Source organism: Dasypus novemcinctus, chromosome 5, assembly GCF_030445035.2.
Source record: "Dasypus novemcinctus isolate mDasNov1 chromosome 5, mDasNov1.1.hap2, whole genome shotgun sequence".
Lineage (NCBI taxonomy): Eukaryota > Metazoa > Chordata > Mammalia > Cingulata > Dasypodidae > Dasypus > Dasypus novemcinctus.
The window spans coordinates 26,193,808-26,219,203 of record NC_080677.1 but is presented as its reverse complement, the minus strand read 5'-3'; the positions used below and the strand labels follow the sequence as shown (position 1 = coordinate 26,219,203).

At 37.4% G+C, this 25,396-nt stretch overlaps 1 protein-coding gene across 4 annotated transcripts in view; it reads left to right on the top strand.

Moving 5' to 3' along the window:
• The window catches only part of BBS9 (Bardet-Biedl syndrome 9), a 591,858-nt gene that overhangs the window by 30,498 nt on the left and 535,964 nt on the right, over positions 1-25,396 (top strand). For 3 of the 4 annotated variants that reach the window (XM_058296789.2, XM_071215092.1, XM_071215095.1), the window contains 2 exons: positions 525-589; positions 6,249-6,362. The exons of the other annotated variant lie outside the window; for it this stretch is intronic. In XM_058296789.2, the coding sequence (XP_058152772.1) occupies positions 525-589; positions 6,249-6,362 (179 nt within the window). The remainder of the gene's footprint in view (positions 1-524; positions 590-6,248; positions 6,363-25,396) is intronic. 4 annotated transcript variants of the gene reach the window in all.

The window sequence follows — 25,396 nt, the reverse complement described above, 5'->3', positions numbered from 1 at the left end:
TTTTTGGCTTAGAACCTTGAAGTTTTAAAATGAATTACTTATTTGGGGTAGAGAGGTCTTATAGGTTCTTGAAAGAAGCGAGCTCAACCCACAAAGTAAGGCTTTCCCTTATAAGAGCTTTTTTTCAAATTACTTTGCTTTTAAACGTAACTTATTTTAGAAAACTGTTAGTTTGCATTTTGGTAATATGTCTGCTTTTTATTTAATGGTAATATTGATTCTATCTTTTCATACAGGAATTTTCCTAATATCAAGTCTGTGTTTTTTAATCATTAAAAAGTATTTATTGGACTTCTGGCTTCTGGCTCCTCCCTGTGGCTTTTTCTCTATAAAGCCTCCAAATTAATCTTCATGGAGACCCATGCTCATTCATTTATTTTTCAGTTCAGAATGTTATCTGATGAATTATTTAATTTAACCACAGTAGGCTAGTGTTAGGATCTCTTTTTAAAATTATTTTACAGTATTTTTGTTATATATATAACTAATATTTAGAAACTTTAAAAACTTTTACTGTTTTTCAGAGGTACTGAAATGCTTCATTTGGCTGTGTTGCACTCTAGAAAACTTTGTGTCTACTCTGTCTCAGGTAAGAAAAATAAAAAATATATATATACTGATATAGCCTGTGCGTAAATTCAAAGTTGTTTCCAAGTGTACCTAGTCCCTAAAAGTCCAAATAAGTAATATAGGCCCTACAGTCTTTGAATGTTCAGAAAGGATGTAAGACAGAATGTGTATTCAAGGTTTCATCCAGATGGAATGTGGAAGATATACTAAATCGAAGCTGGCTTGGAATGTGGAGAATATGTGTTAAATCAAACTTACCTGGAGGAAATAACCTATCTGATACTCAGATAAAACACTGAAGTTAACTAACCAAAAGGCTGTTGCATACAACCACCGTTTGTCTCCCTAATCCTATTTCCTATGTATAAAAGGGTCCGGAAAAAGACTGTTCGGGGCTCAGTTTTTTATTAGGACAAGAGTCCACCAAGCCTGGCCCGTAGAAATAAACCAACTTCCTTCTCGGAGTTCTCGTGTCCTGGCCTTCAATACCGTGCACATCCGATTTCTCTACAACAATACTAGTATTAAAAACTGGACTTCTTAATGTTATGTAAGAATGGATATTTCTCAAGTGCTGAGTTGATAGAGAACACAAAACATCCCTCTGAAAGTTTTCTTGTTCTTGATTAAAACATTTTCCCATCATTAGTTTATTCTTTCTGATACTTAGGCTGTTATATTTTCCTGGTTTGCTATTGCAGTGCATACTTATATTTCTCATAGAGGGTTACTTGTAATCACCTGCCTTCCAGGAATTGTTTCTAGGATTGCCTATAGCTAATGAAAGCCAATTTTATGTACTTAGGATGCTTGAGTCTTAAGAAATGTTCAATAATAACAAAATTCATTAGATGCTGAGTCATAGTGGTTTAAAGAACTTTTTCTTTGGTGAACCTCAAGTGTTTTCTCTTTACAATTCCAATTTCTTGGCTTAGGGGTTGTCTTTACTGAAGCAGACCTCAAAGCTCTTATTTTGAGATTTAATCTGGTTTCGTTTTCTGACATTGTTCTGTGGGTACACATGGTAGTTAATTGTGGTTTGACTTCAGAATTTTGGACTTTATTAAATGTAAATGGTAACTTTTTTGTTTCAGTTATTAGGTAAATTTGAGCTCAAATTGGAAGAATTATTTTTGTGGCTGTCAATATTGGGGAAATTTTTAGTGGTTACAATAAAGTTATGTGTCTGTGGGGCTATACCGTATGCATAAGATATTCTCCTTTGGGATTTGCTGTAAATATTAGCTTCTAGGATTTGCATTTCTCAGAGTCCTTCTCTTGATTTGGTCTTTCTTTGTATTTTGTTTTTATCTTTGAGTAATGACTCATATTTACTGTCACTGAGCTGGGCATTCTTAGGTACTCTTTTCGGGGTGAAGCTCTGTTAGGTTTCCAAGGCAGGTTTGGTAACCTGGCATATGGTATATGGGAGACATCCAGTAAATACTCATTGAATGAATAAGTGCACAAGTTTCCGAGTAGTTCTGAGGCAATTTGTGGTGATTCTATTACTCTTTCTCTGCTTTCTTTTTTTCTTTTCTATTACCATTATCATTTTCTTTTTGACTCATAAGTCAGAGGCCTGATAAAACCCATCTCACTATCACTGGTAAACACTCTCATTGGATTCATGGTAAAAGATGTTGCTTCTTCCAGTGATAGGGCAAGTATTTAGTGTTCCAGAGTAATGGAGAAGGGACGATGTAGGCTGCTTTATTACACTGATCTAGTTATCCCTCTGTTTTTGATCATTAGCCTGCTAACTGCAAGTGATATTTTACTGAATTATAACAGGCCATGGAGGCAGAGAACTTGCCCACAGTTACTCTTTGGAGTATTGGTCCCTTCTGGAGGCTCCAAGGGGATTCTGAGCAGGACAAGCGAGGGAGAATCCTAGAACTTAGAAATTAGGGTAATTTCTTGGCTTTCTCTGGTCTTATTTGTACTGTGGCTTAGGCAGACAGGCGCCTCTAGAGTCCTATGGGGGCTCAGGGCTGGTGATAAAATGCATGTTTATTAAAAAAAAAAGCTTACTGAAAGAAACTGGCATGATTAGTCACAATTGTGTTTGGGGTATTGGTATCCTCTTTCAAATTTGTGTTGAAAATCAATATTATATGCCTTGGGAATGGCGGTTTTATTGCTCTTTTATTCTTTGTATTCATTTAAAAGATTTGTATTCTCTGGGGGCTAGGAGTTGTCTAAACTACATTCCCTTCTAACCCACCTCACTTCCCTTCTCTGTCTCTCATTTCTTAGCCTCTTATGGTATTTGTAGACTGACAATTTGTATATTTTTCCTGGCTTGGCTTAAATTGAGAAGCATGGGAAGTTAATGTTTTTGTTCTCTTGAATATGTTTCTTGAGGTTCCAGGCTGAACTTTTACTGTAACAGGGGAGACATAAACATTTTTTAGTTTTTGTAAAACCACTGGTGTCAGTGGATGAAAGTGTTAGCTGAACTTGACATCTTTCACCCCAATAGCCCCTTCCCAAATATTTTTTGTTTCCTTTTATACTCTGTGTGCTTCTAAAAATTACTTGAGGCAAACCAAAGGAGACCTTGTAAAGTCAGTCTCATGGACACTCCAAAAAGGAGGGGAACTTCTGCTTTGGCAGTGCTGAAACAGTCCTTAATGGTCAGAGGCTACTGTGCGGACTTCTTTTTGGTGGGTGATTTATCATTGAATGCATGATTAATCTAGAGAAGCAGCAGGGTCTTGCTGACCTGAAGTTAGCCCAGCTTATTATTATCCTCTGGTAAAGGGAAAGCATCACATGGCATCTCACATTCCTTTCTGATGGGCTTCACTTTCTGAGTAAACGGTTACAGATGTGTGAGCTTAAGCCATACTAATTATATTCTCTTAAGTATTCTGTTCCAAATTTTGTATCCTTCTCAAACATTTACTAAGCATCTGACATATTTCTGGAATTTTAATGGATGCCACCAGAGGGGCAAAAAAGGTGTGACTCATTACTTTTAATAGACTTATAATCTAATTTGATTATTTAATGCAGTGAACTTTTTGACTCACTCTGTAATGACTTTGATTGCATTTAACATTGTTAGATTGCTCAGCAGTTTTCTGAAACTGCAGTGAAAACTGTTTTCAAGGTGACCTTTGATTTTCCAGAGAATACTTTGTGTTTAAATTAGATCTTGTTTAAATAATACCCATTAGCGGCCATTTACTTTCTGATGAAACTTTATATTAACTTTAGCTGTATGTAGACTATAATTTTAGAGATAAAATTATTATATTCAGTTCATATGTCCAAGGGCAAAAACCTATGTAAGTAATTCTAATCTTATTTCAGTGATACTTTTCTAGGAAAAAAAAAAAAGTCAGAATTTTTAGATTCTCAGATTAGTACCTTTATTCCAAGGAAGATAAATTGCTTTTTGTTCTCCATAGCTATATCTTTATGTTTTAAAGTGCAGTAACTTGAAAAATTAAAATTTAACAGTGTTTTTAGAGTTTTTAGAGAACGCCGATGCTAGGGTCATTTCATAGCCACTGTTTAAATATTGACTGCTGACTCTTATACTTACTGCCTTGGGTTCCTGATGCTTCTCTCTGCCCTTCTGAAGCAGCCAGGCATAACTGTTTTCCTTAGTCAGTGAGATTGCTTTCATTTTAGGCACAGTGTGTTCTTTGGGAAAAACCATCTGTATGGTGGAGTTTCTTTTTCTGGTTTCCTGGAGGTTAGAACTCCTCAGGGTAATGCTTTAAGTTATTGGATGCTTCACCCTGCCCCATGATTATCCCTCAGGTTTCTAGACCTCTCTGATTTTACTCACTTAGCTTCTAGAAAACCTTGATCTCCAATCAGGGTTAGCTGGCAAATTTGAGTCCTTCTCTTTGTTTTAATTCTGTTATTATGGGAAGCCTTTTGTTACCATTTTCAAGGTGATTCTCCTCTAAGACATGATCCCCTGTCAGTTTTTCTCATTCAATCTTTTAGCTTTCACATGTGGAAGGGAAGGCTAGGTTGAGAAAGGTAGAGGTGGAAATGGCATATTCTTGATGCTGCTTTCTTTTGGGAAACTTCTTATTGGCATACTCTGCATAGTACAACGTTAACTGGAGTCAGGACCAAGTTCCTGCAAAGGTTGTGAAAACAATAAACTGATTGACTGCTAGGCACCAGGGTACACAGTGTCTGACTATAAAGACCTGGTTTGAGTACTGTGTCTTTTCCCAACTGTGTGATTTGGGAGAAGTGTCTTAATTTTCTTTGAACTTAAGGTCAGTGTACATCAGTAAATCTTTCTGGACAAAAAAACAAAAATAAAATGCTCATATAAAATATATACAAACATATACACATAAGTATTTATATGGTTTTAATGATCTAGCACTATATTCAGTTTAGGGGTTATTTTATTTGCTTTATGATATTTTAAATTTTTCTTTAGCTTTTGTATTTAAAAAAAAATTTTTTTAAAGGTTTATTTATTTTATTTCTCTCCCCTTCCCACCCCCTTACCTACCCCAGTTGTCTGTTCTCCATGTCTATTTGCTGCATGTTCTTCTTTGTCCACTTCTGTTGTTGTCAGCAGCATGGGAATCTGTGTCTCTTTTGTTGCGTCATCTTGTTGTGTCAGCTCTCCGTGTGTGCGGCACCATTCCTGGGCAGGCTGCACTTTCTTTCGTGCTGGGTGGCTCTCCTTACGGGGTGCACTCCTTGCGCGTGGGGCTCTCCTACGCGGGGACACCCCTGCATGGCACGGCACTCCTTGCACCCATCAGCACTGCGTGTGGGCCAGCTCCACGTGAGTCAAGGAGGCCTGGGGTTTGAACCGTGGACCTCCCATGTGGTAGACAGACGCCCTAACCACTGGGCCAAGTCTGCTTCCTTAACTTTTGTATTTTTTAATAAATGAATGAAAAATGTCTTCTGTTTGGAAAAATGTTGCTTTATAAATCCTTTTTCTTTTTAGCACCTCTTTTAATCATAATGTTCTTGTCTGATTCCTGGAATGTAGCTCCAACTACAAGCACTCTAGCAAGTCTAACATGAGAGTAAAGTACAAATGAATCTTTTCCCATTTGCAAAGAAATAACAAAGTGGTGGTAGCGCATGTGATCTATTAAATGCAGAATATTTTTTGTTTGAAGGAAATTCTTCTTGGCAAACTTTAAATATAAAAATTGTCCTGGTTACTCATTGAAGGAAGCATTGCCAATCTTGCTATTTAATTAAAATATAATATATTAGGGGTTTGTGTATTTTGATAGTTAGGGCAGGAATTTGAATTGCTTGAAATTGTGGGGAATATTCTTAGACACTTTGAGTGATTTCTTTGCTAGTGTTTATAAATGCAAGATATCTAACCTTATTTATTTCAGACCTGAAATTGGGGAGTTTTGTTATTACTTAAATAATTAAGCTTTATTCAGACATAATCCATCTTATGGAAATAGATTAAAAATGTCATCAGAGTAGTATTCCATCTAATGATGCAATCTAGCTGAGACTTAAATTGTGTTAACTATGCCAGCATTCTCTGTCATCAGTATGCTAGCTGTTCAAGATCCATAACTGTTTTAGTGCTTTGTCATTTTAAATTTCACTGAAATTGAATTACTTTGAATAGTTGTAGAGGAAGAGAAGAAATTAATTTAAAAAAATGTAAACAAATACAAAGCAATTCTTTTTTCCTCCCTTAGGAACTTTGGGTAATGTGGAACATGGGAATCAATATCAGATCAAATTGATGTATGAACATAATCTTCAGAGAACAGCTTGCAATATGACTTATGGACCATTTGGTGGTGTAAAAGGTAATTTACGTTTCATCATGAGTGTGATATTTATTGCAACTGCCAGATTTAGAATATTTGGCCGTATAAAAATGGATTATTTTGTGGTATGAACATCACTGAGCATTACAACAGAAATTTCACTGAAAGCTTTGTATCCAAATACTCAAGCAAAATAATAAAAAAAGAAAATTTAAAAAAAAGTGAAAACTTTAAACATTGAATATGTTTGGATTTCCTATAACCAGTACTTTTATAAGGTCTGCAAAGATGCTTCTGAACTTATCTTTTCTACAAATTTTCTCTTTTATACATGAAATCAAACTTTTTTTTGTGGTGCAAGTGTGTGCCTGTCTCTCTCAACAGAAGAAGGGGTTAACCTTATTGTCAGGGAATACCTGGTGTACTTGTTATAGGCAGGGTGAGACAGCAAACTCCTCTTCACCCCATTGCATAGGTTGTTTCCACGCAAGAAAACCTGACTGAGGGGATAAGCGGGGGCTGGAATGCAGACTTGCTCTTGTTCATGAAGCCATGTGCCCCTGTCTGAGGTAAATCTACCCAGAGGAAGGGATACGTTTCAAAATTTCACAGATTCCTCCTTTACTGAGTGCTGGGTCAGTGAGGCTAGGTTCTTCCCACCCTGGGGGTATCTTTTCCCAATTAGCATTAGGACTCACTGCAGCAGTGCCCTCCCTAGTTCCAGAGCTTCCAGAATTGTACTTGTGTATACTGTTGTTGCTGGTGTGGGAGGGTTTTTAGTTACAGCCCAACTCTTCTCACTTCACCATGATAGGGTGGTAGAGGAATTGGTGGTGGTGGGTTGAGAACAGGAAGCCAGGTGGTGAATCTTAACGGAGTTATTGTGTTGTATGGCACCTGCAAAAAATGTAAGAGATTTTGTACTATTTTACTCTTTTTGGGCATACGTTGTTATGAGTTTGTTTTTCAATGTTTGTGTTAAAAAGTAGACTACCAGTATTAGATTTTTCTTTAGTGAGATGAGAAAATGACTATTTTGAAAGTACCCTTCATTCATATGAAATCAGAATTTTCATATGTAGATGAATTTGGGCATACCAATTAACAGTAAGGAATTTTTTTTGGTGGTGATACAATTATTTTGTGTAATAAAAACAATGTGAAACAAAAGATTTGGCTAGATTAAAGACTTGATTAGTAAAAGGAATGGATTATTTGTGGGGTATGAGAAATGTCTAGAGTTAGATGGGATGAGAGAAAGCTAAGATTTAGATCAGAGGCTAACTTCTATCAGTGAAGAATCCCCCACCTTCTGCTTTTGTAACTAATGTTTACTATTCTTTAAAAAAAAATTTGATGTCATTGGGGAACATAGGTCTTCCTTATTTTTCTAGCTCTTTTTAATTCTTTCTTCACCAAATCCCCAAAAGGTAAGTTATGAATTCTATACACATGGAGCCACCAAAATGAGAAAAAAGTGCTTTGGTTAAATGATTAAATAAAAGTTTTTTTTTTTTTTTAAAGATTTATTTATTTATTTAATTCCCCCCCTCCCCTGGTTGTCTGTTCTTGGTGTCTATTTGCAGCGTCTTGTTTCTTTGTCTGCTTCTGTTGTCGTCAGCGGCACGGGAAGTGTGGGCGGCGCCATTCCTGGGCAGGCTGCTCTTTCTTTTCACGCTGGGCGGCTTTTCCTCATGGGCGCACTCCTTGCGCGTGGGGCTCCCCCACGCGGGGGACACCCTTGCGTGGCACGGCACTCCTTGCGCGCATCAGCGCTGCGCATGGCCAGCTCCACACGGGTCAAGGAGGCCCGGGGTTTGAACCGCGGACCTCCCATATGGTAGACGGATGCCCTAACCACTGGGCCAAAGTCCGTTTCCCTGTTTTTTTTTTAAGCATCAAGACAGCGCTTTAGATCATATGTCATGTTATCTTATACAGATTGCACTGCACTTTTCATTTCATTATCAGATCTTACTAACCTGATTAGAATAAATTCCTTGCTCTTGTGTGACACTTGCTGGATTTAATCATGGATTTCCAAAGTAATAATAGTTACCACTAGCTTTGGAAAGAACAGATAATTTTGTAATTACACGATACCTCTCTATACTTAGGTTTTAAATGATGACTTTACATTTTTAAAAGTGCCATTTGTCCTGTATGGTATGCTTGATTGTTTTGTTGACTCACAACTTTTTAAATAAAAAGGAATAAAAAAAAGTTGTATAAGAAAACAAAAACCAAAAAATGTGCCATTTGGAAAAACAAGGAGTCATTCTGACCTGTTTTATTCTTCTGTGGTTTAGAAGCAGAAAATTTCACAATTTGAAACTGAGAAGTATATGAATAGCAAAAGGGATCATTTCCTTTTGTGGGTTTCAAATAATTATGTAATGTCATTGAATTATCTATATGAAAGCATGAAAAATTGTAGGGTAGCCAATTAGTAAAAGTTAGCCATATGAGGTTATGGTTAACAGAGTGGGGAATTATGGCTAATGGGTACACAGTTTCTTTTTGGGATGATGAAAATGTTCCAAAATTAGATTATGGTGATGGTTACAAAGCTCTGTAAATATATTAGAAACTCTTTAGTTGAACATTTTAAAGGCAATAACTTTATGGTATGTAAGTTATATCTTAAGCTGTTAAAAAATTAGCCATATGATAAAACCTCATGCTGAAGAGGTAGCAGTACAGTCTATATCTTTGTTTATTGTTTGCAGTTATATAAAATGCAGGTTGGCTATTAAGAATCATAAGAATGTTCTCGGATGCTGTAATATGACTTACGGGAATGTATATTAGAAAATGACTTAAGATATGAAAAAGTCACATCAAGTTGCCATTTATTTCCTCCATCTCTCTATTTTCCCTTTCTTCTATATGTGCATGTATGCATTTTTGTCATACAGAAAAATTAGAAATGATGTAAATGAGTAACAGAGCAGAATGATAAAATTCTGATGCATTGATTTACTAGGTTATTATGAAGCTATTAAAATGGTTTTGTTTATTGAGATGAACATCTTTGTACATAAATCTGTCCATTTAGCTGATTATTTCCTTACAGTAAAGTCTAGGAATCAGAAGGTTATTAAATATATTTTTTTCTCTGTGTGGAGGTATTCCTGCCCTGATTGGCTTTACAGTATATGGATAAATTATAAAATGTACAGATCTTAGGAAGAAAAAAGTAAAAGGCATCCCAAGTTATTTTCATTTCAGTTGAAAACCAGCTTTCCTAAGCCCAGTGTCTCTAGTGTGAGCCCAGTGTGCACCTTACCAGGAATGAGCAGATCATTCTTTTAGTTTGAAAACTTCTGTAGATTTGATACGAGTTTAAAAAGAAATCTAAAAAAAATCCTTGTCTTCTGTCTTCCTCTGTATTTCAGTGCCTTCTTGTGGAATTTTTACATTAGAAATTCATGTCAGTAATCCTTAAGAAATTAATTAAACTATAAGTAAACTTGGCACAATTTTAAATAAATGTATTTAAAATGTTGGAAGACCGTGTTTATTTTCTATGTGCGCTGGAACGAACTACCACTAGATGGCGGGCCTCTACAACCTTGGGCCTTAGTTGGCCCTGCCTTTGAATAAGGTTTGGGAAGAAATCACTGATGGAGGAATTTTTTTTTTTTAAGATTTATTTTTTAGTTCTCTCCCCTTCCCTGCCCCTCCCCCCACTTGTCTGCTCACTGTGTCCGTTCGCTGTGTGTTCTTCTGTGTCTGCTTGTATTCTTGTCAGCGGCACCTGGAATCTGTGTCTCTTTTTGTTGCATCATCTTGCTGTGTCAGCTCCATGTGTGCAGCCATTCCTGGGCAGGCTGCACTTTTTTCGCGCGAGGCGCCCTTGCCGGGCGCACTCCTTGCATGTGGGTCTCCCCTACGCAGGGATACCCCTGCGTGGCACGGCACTCCTTGCACGCATCAGCACTGCGTGTGGGCCAGCTCCTTAGGGAGGAATTTTGACCCCAGAATAATTCTTTGCTTTTTATGAAAAATAAACTTAACCTTACTTTTCAAGTTGGAGCAAAAAAAAAAGTGGGAGATGCATATGTCTTTAAAAATTACCGAACTATAATAGCTAATATCTCATAGAATATAATGTAAATGTCCTTCTTAGTTGTCCTCCTTAAACTTTAATTTGCATTTGAATCACCAAGGGGTCATGTTAGAAATGCAAGTTCTGATTCAGTAATTCTGGGCTTGGGCCTGGGATTCTGAATTTCTGCTACTCTCCCAGGTGATGCCAACTAGCAGAGATTAGAGGTGAGCTGCAGCCTTACATCTACTGAGTTACTTGGTTCCAGGCAGTATAAGTGCCCTACCAATTGAATAATTTGCTCAAGATAGCCTTAGTAAATGGTGAAGAAGGGATTCTAAACCAGCTCTCTGCTTCCAGAGGTTTGTGTTGTTAACCAAACTAAACTGTCTCTCTATCTGGACTATGAGTAAACTGGTCTTCTTCCTGATTCAGAAAAGAATTTCCTATTAGAAGAGAGCATGCTTTGGCTTGGCCAAAGTTAGTGCATAGCTTTGATTCTTCACTGATTGTAGAAAACATATTGAGTATCTTCTGGGTCAGATATTTGCTTTTCAATTCCATTTTTGGTTAGTGCTTTAGTTTATAAGAAAAGTTAAAAAAAAAAAGAGAGACTGTTGGTAGGGTAATACATGATTTGAAACTAGCAAAGGAGTAATTACTGCTTTTTTGTTAAAACTGTTTTTTTTTTCGGTTTGCTTGCTTGTTTGTTAATATTCCAAACACACTTTTTTTAATCCGCAAAAACTCAAAGATACTGTCATTTGATGCAGTAAGATTTGGTTTTATTTCATGTTACATGGGGATATTAATGAGAAAGAAGTGATGAAGAAATAGGAAGTCTGGTTTTATAAACTAGTTAAGGAATATTTGGGCAGTATCTTCCATCATTTTGGCTATTACCTACCGTTCCAGAATTTAAATTAAAATTCTTTCTATATTATAGTTTTTAGGGAGAAATGACCAAAAGCTCAATATTTATGTGGAATTGGGCTTTTTTGCTAGAGAGCGTGAGGTGTGATGTGCTTGAGGTTAAAAAATGTCTGTAGTTTCTTTGATTTAAATCTAAGCTGCTTTTTTTTTTTTAAGGGAATGCTTATGACTGTGTTTTTAGAAATATGTTAGTTTATATTTGCTTTTTATACTATTGACTAATTAATGCTTGCAAAATTTAATCAGTGGCATAAGTGTGGATAATCAAGTTAAAATTTGGAAATATACTAAATCAGTTTTGAAAAGGTACATTTGAATTTATTTGAAAATATGTTAGTAAAATTGGTGGAATTTATTTGGTTTGGTAACTTGAACTCTCCTTGTTTTTAGAAAAAGGAACAAATGACATTTCTGCCAGATTTTCCTCTATATTAATTTCATTTTGTTACCTACAACTTTCAGTGGTTGTTGACATGGTACTTTACCTAGTTAAGATAAGCTTCCCATTTCAAAATAGTATTTTGAAAAGATGGCGTTAATATATATTTACTGACAGAAAGCCATTGGTGTAGTAAAGAAAGAATGTTAACGTTTTAAGGGCAACAACTGCTTACAGTAAGCTTTGTAAAATAAGGCACTTTATGTAGTCTATGTAATGTATCTGGATACTCTCGAGTTATTTGAGCTGGAATTTCCTTTACTTATAATCTGTTTAGAGACTCTATAGTTGACATCCTCAGTAACCCAATGTTTGCTTTTAGGGCTGTGACAGATTGGTAAAACTTAAAATGTCTAGGAATCTTCCAAGTGTGTGACAGGGTCACTGGGAAGAAATTGTGGATTGGTGGGAGGTGCGTGAGAACCTTCAGGGTCTGAAGCAAGTCTGGTGTGTTAGTCCTCCCTCATATCATCTGTCTTTCTGTCTATTTATCCATGCGTTGCACATTTACTAAATGTCTTCTGAGAGCCCAAGCACCAGGCTGGTTTCTTGGAATAGAAAGACAAAAGACAGTTTATGTTCTCAAGCAGCTCACAATCTGGGGGACAAAAAGGACTCAGAATGAACTACAGAACAATGAGGTGAGACAATAGAGATGTATATGTACAAAGTTCTGCTGCAGCTCTGAGGATAGAGTGGCTCTCTACAGGGTGAGTGAATGTGTACAGATTTTGTATGTGTGTGGGGAGGGGAGTGTGTAGAGTAATTCGGTGCTTTATTTTTAAAAATTTATTTATTTTAAAGATTCTTTAGATTAGATAAATGTTACATAAAAATATAGGGGATTCCCACATGCCCCACTCCTGTCCCCTCCCATACTTTCCCAGATTAACAACATCCTTCATTTTTATTCACTTTAACTTGGAGGTTATTAATCCCAGTTTCCTATAAATGAACAACTTTCTGGTCTTTAGTATAAAGCTTTCATTGCCCAAAGGATAAGCCATTAGAATTCCTTCTGGGATGGTTTTGTTCATGTTGAGAGCACTAATTTTCAGATTTCAGACCACTTTTGTTATTATTTTACTTTAAAAAACCTTGCTATTTTTAGGTTGCCAACTTTACTTTCTTACCTATAGCCTATAGCCCTCAGTAAGGCAAAACTATCTCCTTTGGCTAACAACTGGTTTTTAATGGAGAAAGATACAGTACTATGAGAGAATTATATCTATGTTTGTTGAGAGCTGCGAATTTAGGGTAGGGATAGGAAGAGGAACTGACATAAGAAAGCAAGAGATATACATAGATGGAAAGATGGGAAAGTATGATGTCATAGAAGGGGAGGAAAGAGAGTTTCAAGAGGTAATGAAGCAGTCAGGAGTGCCAGAGGTTAAGCCGCTGGAGGATTGAGGAGAAAATATTGGCTTTGGCCATTTGGAGGCCGTTGGTTTTCATAGGGCAGTTTTAACAGAAGGGTGGGATCATTGGTCAAATTGCCTGGAATGAAGAACCCATAGGGTGAAGTGGAAATCCCAAAAGAAAGCTGCTTTGTAAAAAGATTTGGCCATGAAGAGTAGGCAAAAGACAAGTACATAGTGAAAGGGGAAAAGTATTATAAGGAGGAAGAAATCTTTGGCAACACAGGATGATATCTTGATCTGATGAACAGAATGCCTTCTATAATTTGCTGAAAAATTAAGTTGAATACTTTTCTTTTTTTAGAGAAGTTATAGGCTTATAGAAAAGTCATGCAGAAAGTACAGAGTTCCTGTAAGTTGAGCACATTTTTTTTTTAAAAATATGCTGCTTGGATTATTATTTACCATTTTGTTCTTTAAAATTTTATTTTTCATCATATAATTTGTCCTTTAAAGTTATGCTGAATTATTGCCTTCTTTTCATAATGAATTTGTAGTTTATGGAAAAATAAGCTCTTTAAAACTTCATTAGAGATTGCAATCAGCACCATCTGGTTCTTTCTTCAATTTTTACCCTTTCCCAACATTTTTTGCTGCTTTATTCTAATTTTTACAATTAGTTTTCTTGATCATAAATCTTTGCATATTTTGAGTTTTCCTGGCAAAGGACCACTCAAGATTTAAAGAAAATAAATGTTACCATCAAAAACCAAGCCCTCCCAATTTCAGCTTTTCTTTCTTTTCCATGTAGATTTGGGGGTGTTTCTGATTTCTTTCCAGCCTTGCCAATGGTACAACAGTTGGCTTAAGCAAGAAGAGGAAATTTACTAACATCATTTGGACCTCCAGTGTAATCAGATCTGTTTTCTCTTTTCACCTTTTGCTTCTGCTTCCTTCACTGTTTCCTCCTGGTTATGAGATGGCTACAGCAGCTCCAAAGCTTACTTTTCAGAGTCTAGTTCATGTGAAAGAGTGCCTGCCTTTTTCCCAGAAAAAATCTCTTTCCAAATCATTGGATCAGATTGAGCCATCTCTGAACCAATTGCTGACGTCAAAGTAATGTGATTAAGGTTGGGCCTGAGTTACCTGTGCAGGAGGTAGGGCCAGTCCTCCACCTACCTTTGGGACTATTAGGGGGAGGAGTAATTCCCCGGGGAATATCAGGGAATAAGTACCAAAGGAGAGCAAAATAGTGCTGGTGAATAAAACACTGCAAATGTCCATCTTGTTTTTTTTTGTTTTCACTCTCCCAGAACCTCCCTGGGATGCTACTTTAGAACTGGCAGGAGAGGCAAGCAGTGGTGCTTTGGGAGTGTGTCATAAAGTGTGCCTGTGGGATGGAGAGGCAGGTGCTCAACAGTCAGAGGATATGGGTCTGCTCTGGGCTACATGCAATCTCATTCTGGCAACATTGTGGGGGAGGGGGTCAGGGCATAATTACTCCAAATATTTATTTCTATTTAAAGATTTATTGTGATTAAATTTAGTTGACTGGCTTTCAAGGTCATTTGTCATGTTTTAGTACTGATGTACATAAGTTTTTAAAATGTTAGGATGTGTTCCAGATACTTCACAGATAGATGGAACCTTGAAATAATTTGGAACATGAATTTTACTTCATCTTTTCCTCTTTTTTAATACTCCCCACAACAAAATATGTGTAATTTTTGTTATAAAAGTAATCATACTCACAAAAGAATTTTTAAGAAATGTGGTACTATAGAAAAGAGAAAATGAATGATTTAGGACCATGTCCCAAACACAATTGCTGATAACATATTGGTGTACAGTAGAATATAACCCAGAGTGTTCCAGCCTAAGCTAACCCAGAGTAATGTTGTATTTCTGAATTTAGCTATCTCACTACCAAAAGGGCACAACGATTGAAAAAGATGTGTTTATCATGTAAAGTCTTATGTTGTATTATGAGACTTAAGCCAGCATGACAATGAATATGTTAAATGGATATATTTCTTAGAAAGAAAATTTTACTTCACATGAATATATCTTGAAGTCAGTTGAAGAATTCTTTAAGTATTGGTCCTCATTTTGTGTCTTTTGAAAAAACATCTGGATCTACCAGAAAACAGAAAAAAGTTACACATTACTTAAATTTACCTGTGAACAAAAAATATAGCATTTTATATGATCTTCCTAATAGTGGACGATGGATGTATTTTACCTGTCAGTTCTTGCACTCAAAATCAGAATATACATTTCCTTTAAAATGGCAAAAAGTTTCATAGAATAATTTTAAAAATTTGCACATTTTATATTCTGGGAAATCCCTCTTGAGCTATAGGTAGGGTGTAGCCCAATTCGGTATCAGGATTTTGTGAAACAATGTCTGCAGGTACTGATGACGGCATTGTGACAGAACTCCTTAAAATAACCCTCAATCCATCAGCTTGTTCTTGCTACCTTGACTTTTCAGGGCCCTTTTACAGTCTATATACTTGGATAATTGCTTGTAAATGACACTTTTTGCATGGAATTTGAGATTTCCTGACGTGAAATAGTCTCTGACAGTCATTTTAGATCTGTCCTTTTTACATCCTCTGCATATTACATGGATTAGGGCTGCTGTGAGACCACTCGCTTGATTATTTGAGATTCAGTAGATGACACCACCACGAGTCTCATTTACTAGCAAATTGTCCTTCAGTTATTACAAAGTTGTATTTTTATATATACATACGTAAGAATTTTTAATGTATCTATTATGGTTTTGTTTTGGTCTCACTTTATTGTTTTAGTTTTGTAGCTTCCCTTATCATCCTGCCATTGTGTGCTTGTTTTGTTTAATTCATGTTCTTATTAAATTATTCAGTGGTGTGTGTTTGTGATTCATGGTTAAGGTTTTTCTTCATCTGGCCTTTACATGTTTCTTCCCTTTTCCCTCCCTCCCTGTCCTTTTGCTGTTGTATGTTTGTGGATTGGCCAGGCCTGTCTCTCTCTATCTTGTTTAAGCTTCGCCTTTATCTTGATCAAACTCTGAACTGGTTTGCTATTTTTGTGGTGCCAGTGAATTTTCCTTGCCTTGTTTCATATCCAGTCAGAGATGAGTTTGTTTTCCCCTCTGATATGCATTTTTTGGGCATCCTTTTCTTTATCTTTTTTTTTTTTTTTTCTATTAGAGAAGCTGTGGGTTTACAGAAAAATTATCCGTAATATACAGAGTTCCCATATACTACCCTGTATTAACACCTTATATTAGTGTGGTAGATTTGTTATACAATTCATGAAAGAACATTTTTACAATTGTACTTTTAACAATAGTGTTTCATTTACAATTGGGTTCACTGTGTTGTACGGTCCTATGTGTTTTTACAAAGTTTTATTCTAGTAACATAACAACCTAAAATTTCAACTTTTAAACACATTCATTTTGGAATTCAATGCCGTTAATTATATTCACAATGTTGTGCTACCATCACCACCACTTCATTACCAAAACTTTACCGTTAACCCAAAGAGGAATTCTTTGGTACAGTTTAAGCACCCTGGCCCTTGATAACCTGTATTCTAGATTCTGACTCTATATGAGTTCCCTTATTTTAATTATTTCATATCAGTTAGATCATGTAATATTTGTCCTTTTGTGTCTGGCTTATTTCACCCAACTTTATGTCTTCAAGGTTCATCCATATTGTTGCATTTATTAGAACTTCATTACTTTTTATGGTCAAATAATATTTCCTTGTATGTATAAACCACATTTTATTTATCTCTTCTTCACTCGATGGGCACTTGGGTTACTTCCATCTTTTGGCGATTGTTTATAATACTGCTATAAACTTTGGAGTGCAAAAATCTATATTAAACCCTTATTGAATATGTGGTTTTCAAATAGTTTCTCCCATTCAGTAGGTTGTCTTTTTACTTTCAAGATAAAGTTCTTTGAGGCTATTCCCATTTATCTAATTTTTCTTTTGTGGCTCATGCTTTGGATGTAAATTTCTAAGAAATCTTTGCCTAACAACAGATCCTGAAGATGCCGTCCTACATTTTCTTCTAGGAGTTTTTTAGTCCTGGTTCTTATATTTAGGGCTTTGGTCCACCTTGAGTTAATTATTGTGTAAGGTGAGATAGGGTTCCCCCTTCATTATTTTGCAAATGGATATCGTTCTCTCAGCACCATTTGTTGAAGAGACTATTCTTGAGTGGACTTGGAAACCTTGTCACATATCAGTTGGCTATAGATATGAGGGTCTACTTCTGAACTCTCAACTTAATTCCATTGGTCTGTATATTTGTCCTTGTGCCAGTACCATGCTGTTTTTACTACTGTAGCTTTGTAATAGGGTTTAAAGTTAGGAAGTTTGTGTCCTCCAATTTCATTCTTTTTCAAAATGGTTTTGGCTATTTGGAGTCCCTTACCTTCCAAATAAATGTGATAATTGGCTTTTTCATTTCTGCAAAGAAAGCTATTGGAATTTTGATTGAGATTGCATTGAATCTGTAAATCACTTTGGGTAGAACTGACATCTTAACAACATTTAGTCTTCCATTCGATGAGCATGGATTGTCCTTCCATTTATTTAGGTCTTCTTTGAGTTCTTTTTCTGTATACAAGTCTTTTACATCCTTGGTTGGACTCATTCCTAGATATTTAATTTTTCAAGTTGCTGTTGTAAGTAGAATTTTTTCTTGATTTCTTCTTCTGATTATTCATTGCTTGTGTATAGAAAGACTATTGATTATTGAGTTTTGATTTTGTACCCGCCACTTTACTGGATTTGTTTATTAGCTTTAGTAGTTTTCCTGTAGATTTTTCGGGACTTTATATATAGGATCATATCTGATAAACAGTTTTGAGGTCTGAATATTGTCCCATGTCTGCTTCTTTTACTTCTTTGTGCACAATGGGGGGTGTGGGGAGGTGGAGAGATTATCTGCAGCTGTGGCATATTACCTGGAGGTCCTGACCTTAGTCCTCTCTTCTCCAGTTTTACATGTCTTGTATCACTATTTGCTCTACCTAGATGGTCCTGTGTCCTGTTAGCTTGAAAGCAGGAGGATGCCTTTAGACTTTGGGTCATCTCTGGAAGGACTGCCTTGCCAGGCTTCCCTCATAGTAAGCTCCTGTTATTCCTTCCCCTGCTTGACTTTGTCTAATCAGACACCATTTCCATTCCTGCCACCCATCCCTGTCCCCTGGCATGTTCCTTTTATTTTATTTTTTTAAAGATTTATTTTATTTATTCCCCCCCCCCCGTTGTCTGCTCTCTTGTGTCCATTTGCTGTGTGTTCTTCTGTGTCGGCTTGCATTCTCAGTGGCCAGGTATCTGTGTCTCTTTTTGTTGTGTCATCTTGTTGTGTCACTTCTGTGTGTGCGGTGCTGCTCCTGGGCGGGCTGTGCTTTTTTCGCGTGGGGCAGTTCTCCTTGTAGGGCGCATTCCTTGTGCGTGGGGATCCCTTACGTGGCATGGAATTCCTTCTGTGTGCAGCACTGTGCGTGGGCCAGCTCAGCCCACAGGCCAGGAGGCCCTGGGTTCAAACTCTGGACCTCCTATATGGAGGCGGATGCTCTATCAGTTGAGCCACATCTGCTTCCCCTGGCATGTTTCTTCTGGCCCCTTATAGGTGGGTGTGTTGTGAGCCTTCATGTGGGAGTTCTTCCTTTAGCCTGCCCCATTCCCGTATGCATCCTAATTGCTGGAGAAAATTAGCCCTGATTGCTATTTTTATGATCTGTGGCCTTTTCTGCTATCTCTCTTTCTGCAGAAAAATATCAGTGTGATAAAATTTGTGTTTTTCTTATCTGTTGATAAGGGAATGTGGTGGAGGTAGAGCTTTTTGTGTTATGTACATTTCCTTTTCTCCAGACTGTCTACATCCCTTTTGGCTCTATCTTTCTCTAAATTAGGGAGTTTTAGTGAGATTTTCAGAATTTTTCTATTTACAACCTTGCCATTCTCCAAATGCATCAAACCTAGCCCTGCAGATTCTTGGAAACATCTTCTTTCTTGATGATCACCATTTTTTAAAGATTATGACTTGAAGTTACATCCTTTTTTTTTGTTTCATTACTGCTGGCATATATTTGCTCTTCTTTATCATTTATTTGTTTTTTTCACAATATTACATTTTTGAAAGGATCTTCTGAAAGTAGTTCCAATGTTGGATTTAAAAAATGAGGTTCATCATATTAATCTTCAACAGTTCAGTTGTTTGCTTGATTCTGGTAGACTCCTGGATAAACACTACTTGATTTCGATTGCATGAGATATTTAGGTAGATTAATTTCATTGTATTTGATACAAATATCTTTTCTAGAATATTCTCGAGTTTTCGTTTGTGTGTCTATGTGTGTATTAATATGATCAAATCTCTCCTGTACAATTTACTCTTTTTTTCCAAGTTTAGAAAATTCTTTCCCATACAAAATTTTGATGTTTATTGTTTCTGTTTTCTGTAATTTGATTTTCCAGCAGGAATTTTATTTTTATTTATAGAGAAGACTGTGTGGAGAAATCTAATATTTCTTATCTCCTATATGCTGTGCTATCCCATTTAACCATGTGAGATAGATAACTACCATTTCACAGATTGGGAAACCAAAGCTCAAAGAAGATAAGGGTCTTGGTTGCTTCCTATCATATCCAGAAATAGGATTTGAATCCAGAGCTATCTGAATCCAAAGCCTTTGTTCTTTCTAATCATTTCCTCTTATTTAATTGCCTTCCCAGTTAGAGAGAGAGTCCCTGTAAACTGAGGGAGGAAGAAGGAGAATTTTCTATAAACTCGAGAGGAGAGGCCAGGGCTTTTGTTCACTATTGTGCATCAGTGTCTTGCACAGTCTGTGGCACATAGTGGGTGCTTAATAAGTGTTTGTTGAATGAGTGAGTAAATGAATGAACCAAAATAGCCTTGCAGGGTTAACATTGTACCCATCAGGATTTCAGGGTTATTTTTCAGAGACAAATCTTAGCCCAGTGCTCTCATTCTGGCCTGAGTTTTGTTTTCTTCTTTAATAAATATACGTTTAATGCCTACTATACTGCAGGAATTATGGAAGTCATTGTTCTCACTTGGTAAATTAGGGATGATTACTTGGGCCTCCTTTTCTCAAATTATTTCTCAGCATTCCAGTCATATAGTTTTTATACTAGTTAGGCTTATCAGTACAAATAATTTTTGTTTTCTCGTCTGCTTGCAGCTATGTGTGTGTGTGTGTGTGTTTTTAAAGATTTATTTAATTATTTTATTTATCTCCCCTTCCCCTCTTCCCCACCCCAGTTATCTGTTCTCTGTGTCTGTTATGCTGTGTGTTCTTCTTTGTCCGCTTCTCTTGTTGTCAGTGGCATGGGAATCTGTGTTTCTTTTTGTTGCATCATCTTGTTGTGTCAGCTCTCCTGTGTGTGCGGTGCCATTCCTGGGCAGGTTGAACTTTCTTTCACGCTGGGCGGCTCTCCTTACAGGGCTCATTCCTTGCGCGTGGGGCTCCCCTACGCGGGGACACCCCTGCGTGGCATGGCACTCCTTGCGCGCATCAGCACTGCACATGGGCCAGCTCCACATGGGTCAGGGAGGCCCGGGGTTTGAACTGTGGACCTCCCGTGTGGTAGACAGACGCCCTAACTACTGGGCCAAGTCAGCTTCCCTGCGGCTGTGTTTTTAAACACTGTTCATCTGTATGTTCTTCAGCATAAAATGCAGCATAAAAAAGTATTTTGTAATAATGCTCAATCATTTTGAAGTTTATTGTTCTTAAAAATTATTTAGATCTTCAATGTTTAGTGTAAAGGATTTATGTCTTCTCTTTAACCCTTTTATCTTTTCTTTGTGCCTTGTGTATTGATTTTTTTAGTCAAGTGGCAATTCAAAAAAGTATATAGACAAGCGGACTTGGCCCAGTGGTTAGGGCATCCGCCTACCACATGGGAGGTCCACGGTTCAAACCCCGGCCTCCTTGACTGGTGTGGAGCTGGCCCATGTGCAGTGCTGATGCGCGCAAGGAGTGCCGTGCCACACAGGGGTGTCCCCCGTGTAGGGGAGCCCCATGCACAAGGAGTGCGCCCCATAAGGAGAGCCGCCCAGCGTGAAAGAAAGTGCAGCCTGACTAAGAATGGCACCGCCCACACGGAGAGCTGACACAACAAGATGGTGCATACTATTAATGGAACCTGGCAATATATTGGGCTTCACTTTTGAAGAAGTTTTGGATCACAGAGAGGTTCAACAATGGCAGGGAAGGAATACTGGTGTGGGATGTTATTGACAGGGGATACATGGTTGGCAGAGAGTCCTACAGGGCATATATCCAGGGTACATAAAAATGTTTGGATATTTTCATAGTGGTTACAATTGAAAATAACAACTGAGGGAGTGCTGAGTTCCTAGCCAGGGGAGCTCTATCACAGTCCCTAAAGGAACAGCAACAATCCCCCAAGTGCAACGGCAAAGACCAAAAAAGGAAGGTCCAACAATGAGCCCTTGATACTAATGACTATGCTTGTGAGCCTGTGCACCTGAAATAAGAACAAGGCCTAGAACTGCAGGGTGCCTAAGAGTTACCTCCTGAGAGCCTCCATGTTGCTCAAATGTGGCCAGTCTCAAAGCCAAACTCAGCATGTATATGTGTTGCCTTCCCCCCAGCATGGGACATGACTCTTAGGGATGAGCCTCCCTGGTGCCAAGGGATTACTACCAAGTACCAGCTGATGATGTAACTAGAAAATGACCTTGAATAAAAGGGTCAACTTGGAGCAGCAGAATATCTCAGTCTACATATAGTACCAGGAGTTAAAAATGCTTTCGACCTGAATAAAAGGGGGACTTGGAAAGGACAAATGAGTTTATATGGCTATGAGTCTCCAGAAAAGAGCTGGGAGGTTATCAGAGGGGTTGCCCTTATGCACACCTGAGCAGAGTCCCAGAGACAGATAAAATAGATAAAATCCCAAGTATTGGTTCCCCTGAGGGCTACAGAGACCCACAGGTTCTACGGTCATGGCAGATGGTGTTCAGTGCCATGTCAGTTGGCCCTACTTTGGAGTTTGTGTTTCTGTGCAATGGAGCTGGACTTAGATGTGATCTTTGTCCACAAGTCTCTCATTTTACTTTTACTGGAACTGTAGTTGGTGCTGGGGTTTAATGTATACCCAGGGGACCTGAATCTCTGGACTGACCATGTGATAGCCAGGCCCTGAGCCTCAACAGACTTGCAACTCCTACACTCTGGTTTATTGGACTTACCCCAGCCAGCTAACATGGAGGTGAAGAAGATCAACCACCACACCAGGGAGCCAAGGCTGCCTGCAACTGAAAGCAGGAGAATTGGATCCAGCATCCATGTGGAATCTAAGCCCCCTCTTGATATAGATGTGGAGTGGACACAACCATTCTAAGGTCCACAGGATGGAGGAATAGAGTATGGATTAGAGTGGACTTACTGATATTCTATTCATGAACTATGAACTATTGTAATTAATAATTGAAGAAAATATGGCATTGGTGTGGAGAAAGTGGCTATGGTGGCTGCTGGGGGTAGGGAGTGGGAGGAAGAGATGAGATGTGGAGGTGTTTTCGGGACTTGGAGTTGTCCTGGGTGGTGCTGCAGGGACAGTTACCAGACATTGTATGTCCTCCCATGGCCCACTGGGTGGAATGTGGGAAAGTGTGGGCTATGATGTGGACCATTGACCATGAGGTACAGTGGTGCTCAGAGATGTATTCACCAAATGCAGTGAATGTCTCCTGATGATAGAAGAGATTGTTGTTATGGGGGGAGGAGTGGGGTGAGGGGGGTGGGGGGGTATATAGGGACCTCATATTTTTTGAATGTAATATTAAAAGAATAAATAAAGACAAAAAAAAAATGAAAGCAACATTCATAAAAAAAACACACACAAAAAAACAGTGCAACAAAGAGACACAGATTCCCGTGCCACTGATAACAGCAGAAGTGGACAAAGAAGACGACGCAGCAAATAGACACAGAGAACAGACAACCGGGGTGGAGGCGGGGGGGCGGGGGGGAGGGGGGGGGAGGGGAGACAAATAAATAAATAAATCTTAAACAAAGAGTAAATATATATATTTTTAGGATGTTCTGTGGATTGAATCCAGGACCTTGTATATGGGAAGCAGGCACTCAACCAACTTAGCTACAACCTCTCTGCAAAAGTAGAATTTTTGTCAAGGAAGGTTTAGAATGTAGACATAATATGGGCATGGTATAGATTATAAAGATCTGACAGCACGGTAGTATCATATTTGTGGCTGAGATAGAAAGAAAATACTATATATAAAAGGTTCAGTCTGTTTCAAATATAATTGTCAGTAGAAGGAGTGGATAGAATTTTACCAATAATATATGACCATGGTGGAATATTTTTAAAATCATAAAATGACTTCTATAAGCTTGTATGGGATTATATTGTCACATAAATAAAAATTCATGAATTCTTTGTAATGAAAGGCTTGCAAAAAGAAAAGCAGTGAACTGAAGAATGACCAAGATACCTCTGCCTCATCTTGAGGCAACCTTAGATAATCATATCCTAGGCCTTCAAATAACTTCTAATTGTCTAAATTGTCTGCACTGTGGCCTTTTTCTTGTCTGCCAAGGAAATGTATTAGTGGCTGCATGTTATTGCTAAGAGGTTGTACTTTCCAGAGCTGTCTGGATTCTTTGATTGTCATCCAGAGAGCAAACTGATATGCTCAGCTGGGGTGAACGAGCAGCCAGAACACAGCCTTCCTTTTTTTGTGTTGGGGTGTTAGTGTTAATAAAAGATTAAGGCTATTTTCCTCATAGGGAACCAGTGAATAATGTTTTGATAGCCCTTGTTTCACCAGTGAACCATATGGTCCATACTTTCAAATAGGTGTGGTTGAAATGTTAGAGAATAATGTTAGAGAAGACTCCATAGAGTGGACTGGCTCCTGTTCTTTGTCTAGGTATTAAAGTGTAGGTGTTTTAATATGTTGGAGAACTTCCCTCATTTGTTTTTAAGATCCTTTATAGATCCACAGTGAGAAGTAAGAAGATCAAGGGAATAATGGGATTGATTCTTATCCTGTGCTGGGCTTTCTCACATATATATATACAGCATTCATTTATAAAATCTGTGGTCCAAGATCATAAAACAATGTTACTTTCAAATAGTGTCTTCCTGTATATTAAGTTGTATAAAACCTTTAGTTCCTGGGGAAAGGTATAAAGAGGGTTCCCTGTAGTCTGCGAATTCATTTTTTACATGCTCATTTAAAGTTGTTATTTTTCCTGAAAGGTGAATTTGGATTCCTTCTGTACATATGCTATAGAAATTTAGGGTTTGAATGCCTCCTTGCCTGTTATTGCTAAGAGGGAAAAAGGCTAAAAAGGATGTTTGAAGCTTTTTTTTTTCCTGTTAAGTCTTTCATGGTGGCTGAATGCCAGGGCTAGAAAAGTGTTAGTAATGGCTGTGGTCAGAACTGCTTTTGACTAGCAGATGGTTAAATATGGTAGTCTTGATAGGATTTGACACCATTTTTGATCTTTATATTTGTTTAAAAATGGTCCCCTTTTTAAAGAGTGAAATAATTATGCTATTAAATATTTTACTTAATTGAGAAGGAAAATGGTTATTAAACCACTTTATTCAAATGACACTGTGATATAAAGGGTTCCAACAGTTTTAAAAATTCACCTACAGCACTCATTGCAATGGGAGAACACTCTCCCTCTCCCCTCAGTCTCTCTCGAATTAAACTGATTTAGCAACCCTTTTCCATTCTACGTGGCAACTCTTGCTTGCAGATTTAAATTGTGAAGCACAAGGTAGAGCTATATGTTAATGCTTTTGAAAAACAAACGTTTGTCTTAATATCTACCATGTTAAAGGCTATTTTAAAAATACATTAGTACTCTGTGTAGAGGATATACATACATTATAAATTTTAAATAGATTATCCTTTTGATGTGCATTTGAGTGGTTCTCAGTTTTTGGCTACTATGAATAAAGCTGATATGAGCATTCTTCTATATAAGTTTTTATGTAGACAGTACAAAAATAAAAGTGCCATACAAATATAGGATGATTTTTTTTCATTATATTGTTAAAAAAATTTTTCCACTCTTTTTCACCATTTTAAAATGCTAAGACACCCAAGAATATTGAGAATAGAGTTCTAATATTATTAGGCATGCTTTATATGAAAGAATGGTATTGTATGTATTTATGTCTTAAAATTTAAAGGTAAAAGATTTGTACTTTCAGTATTTCATATAGTAGATAATTTA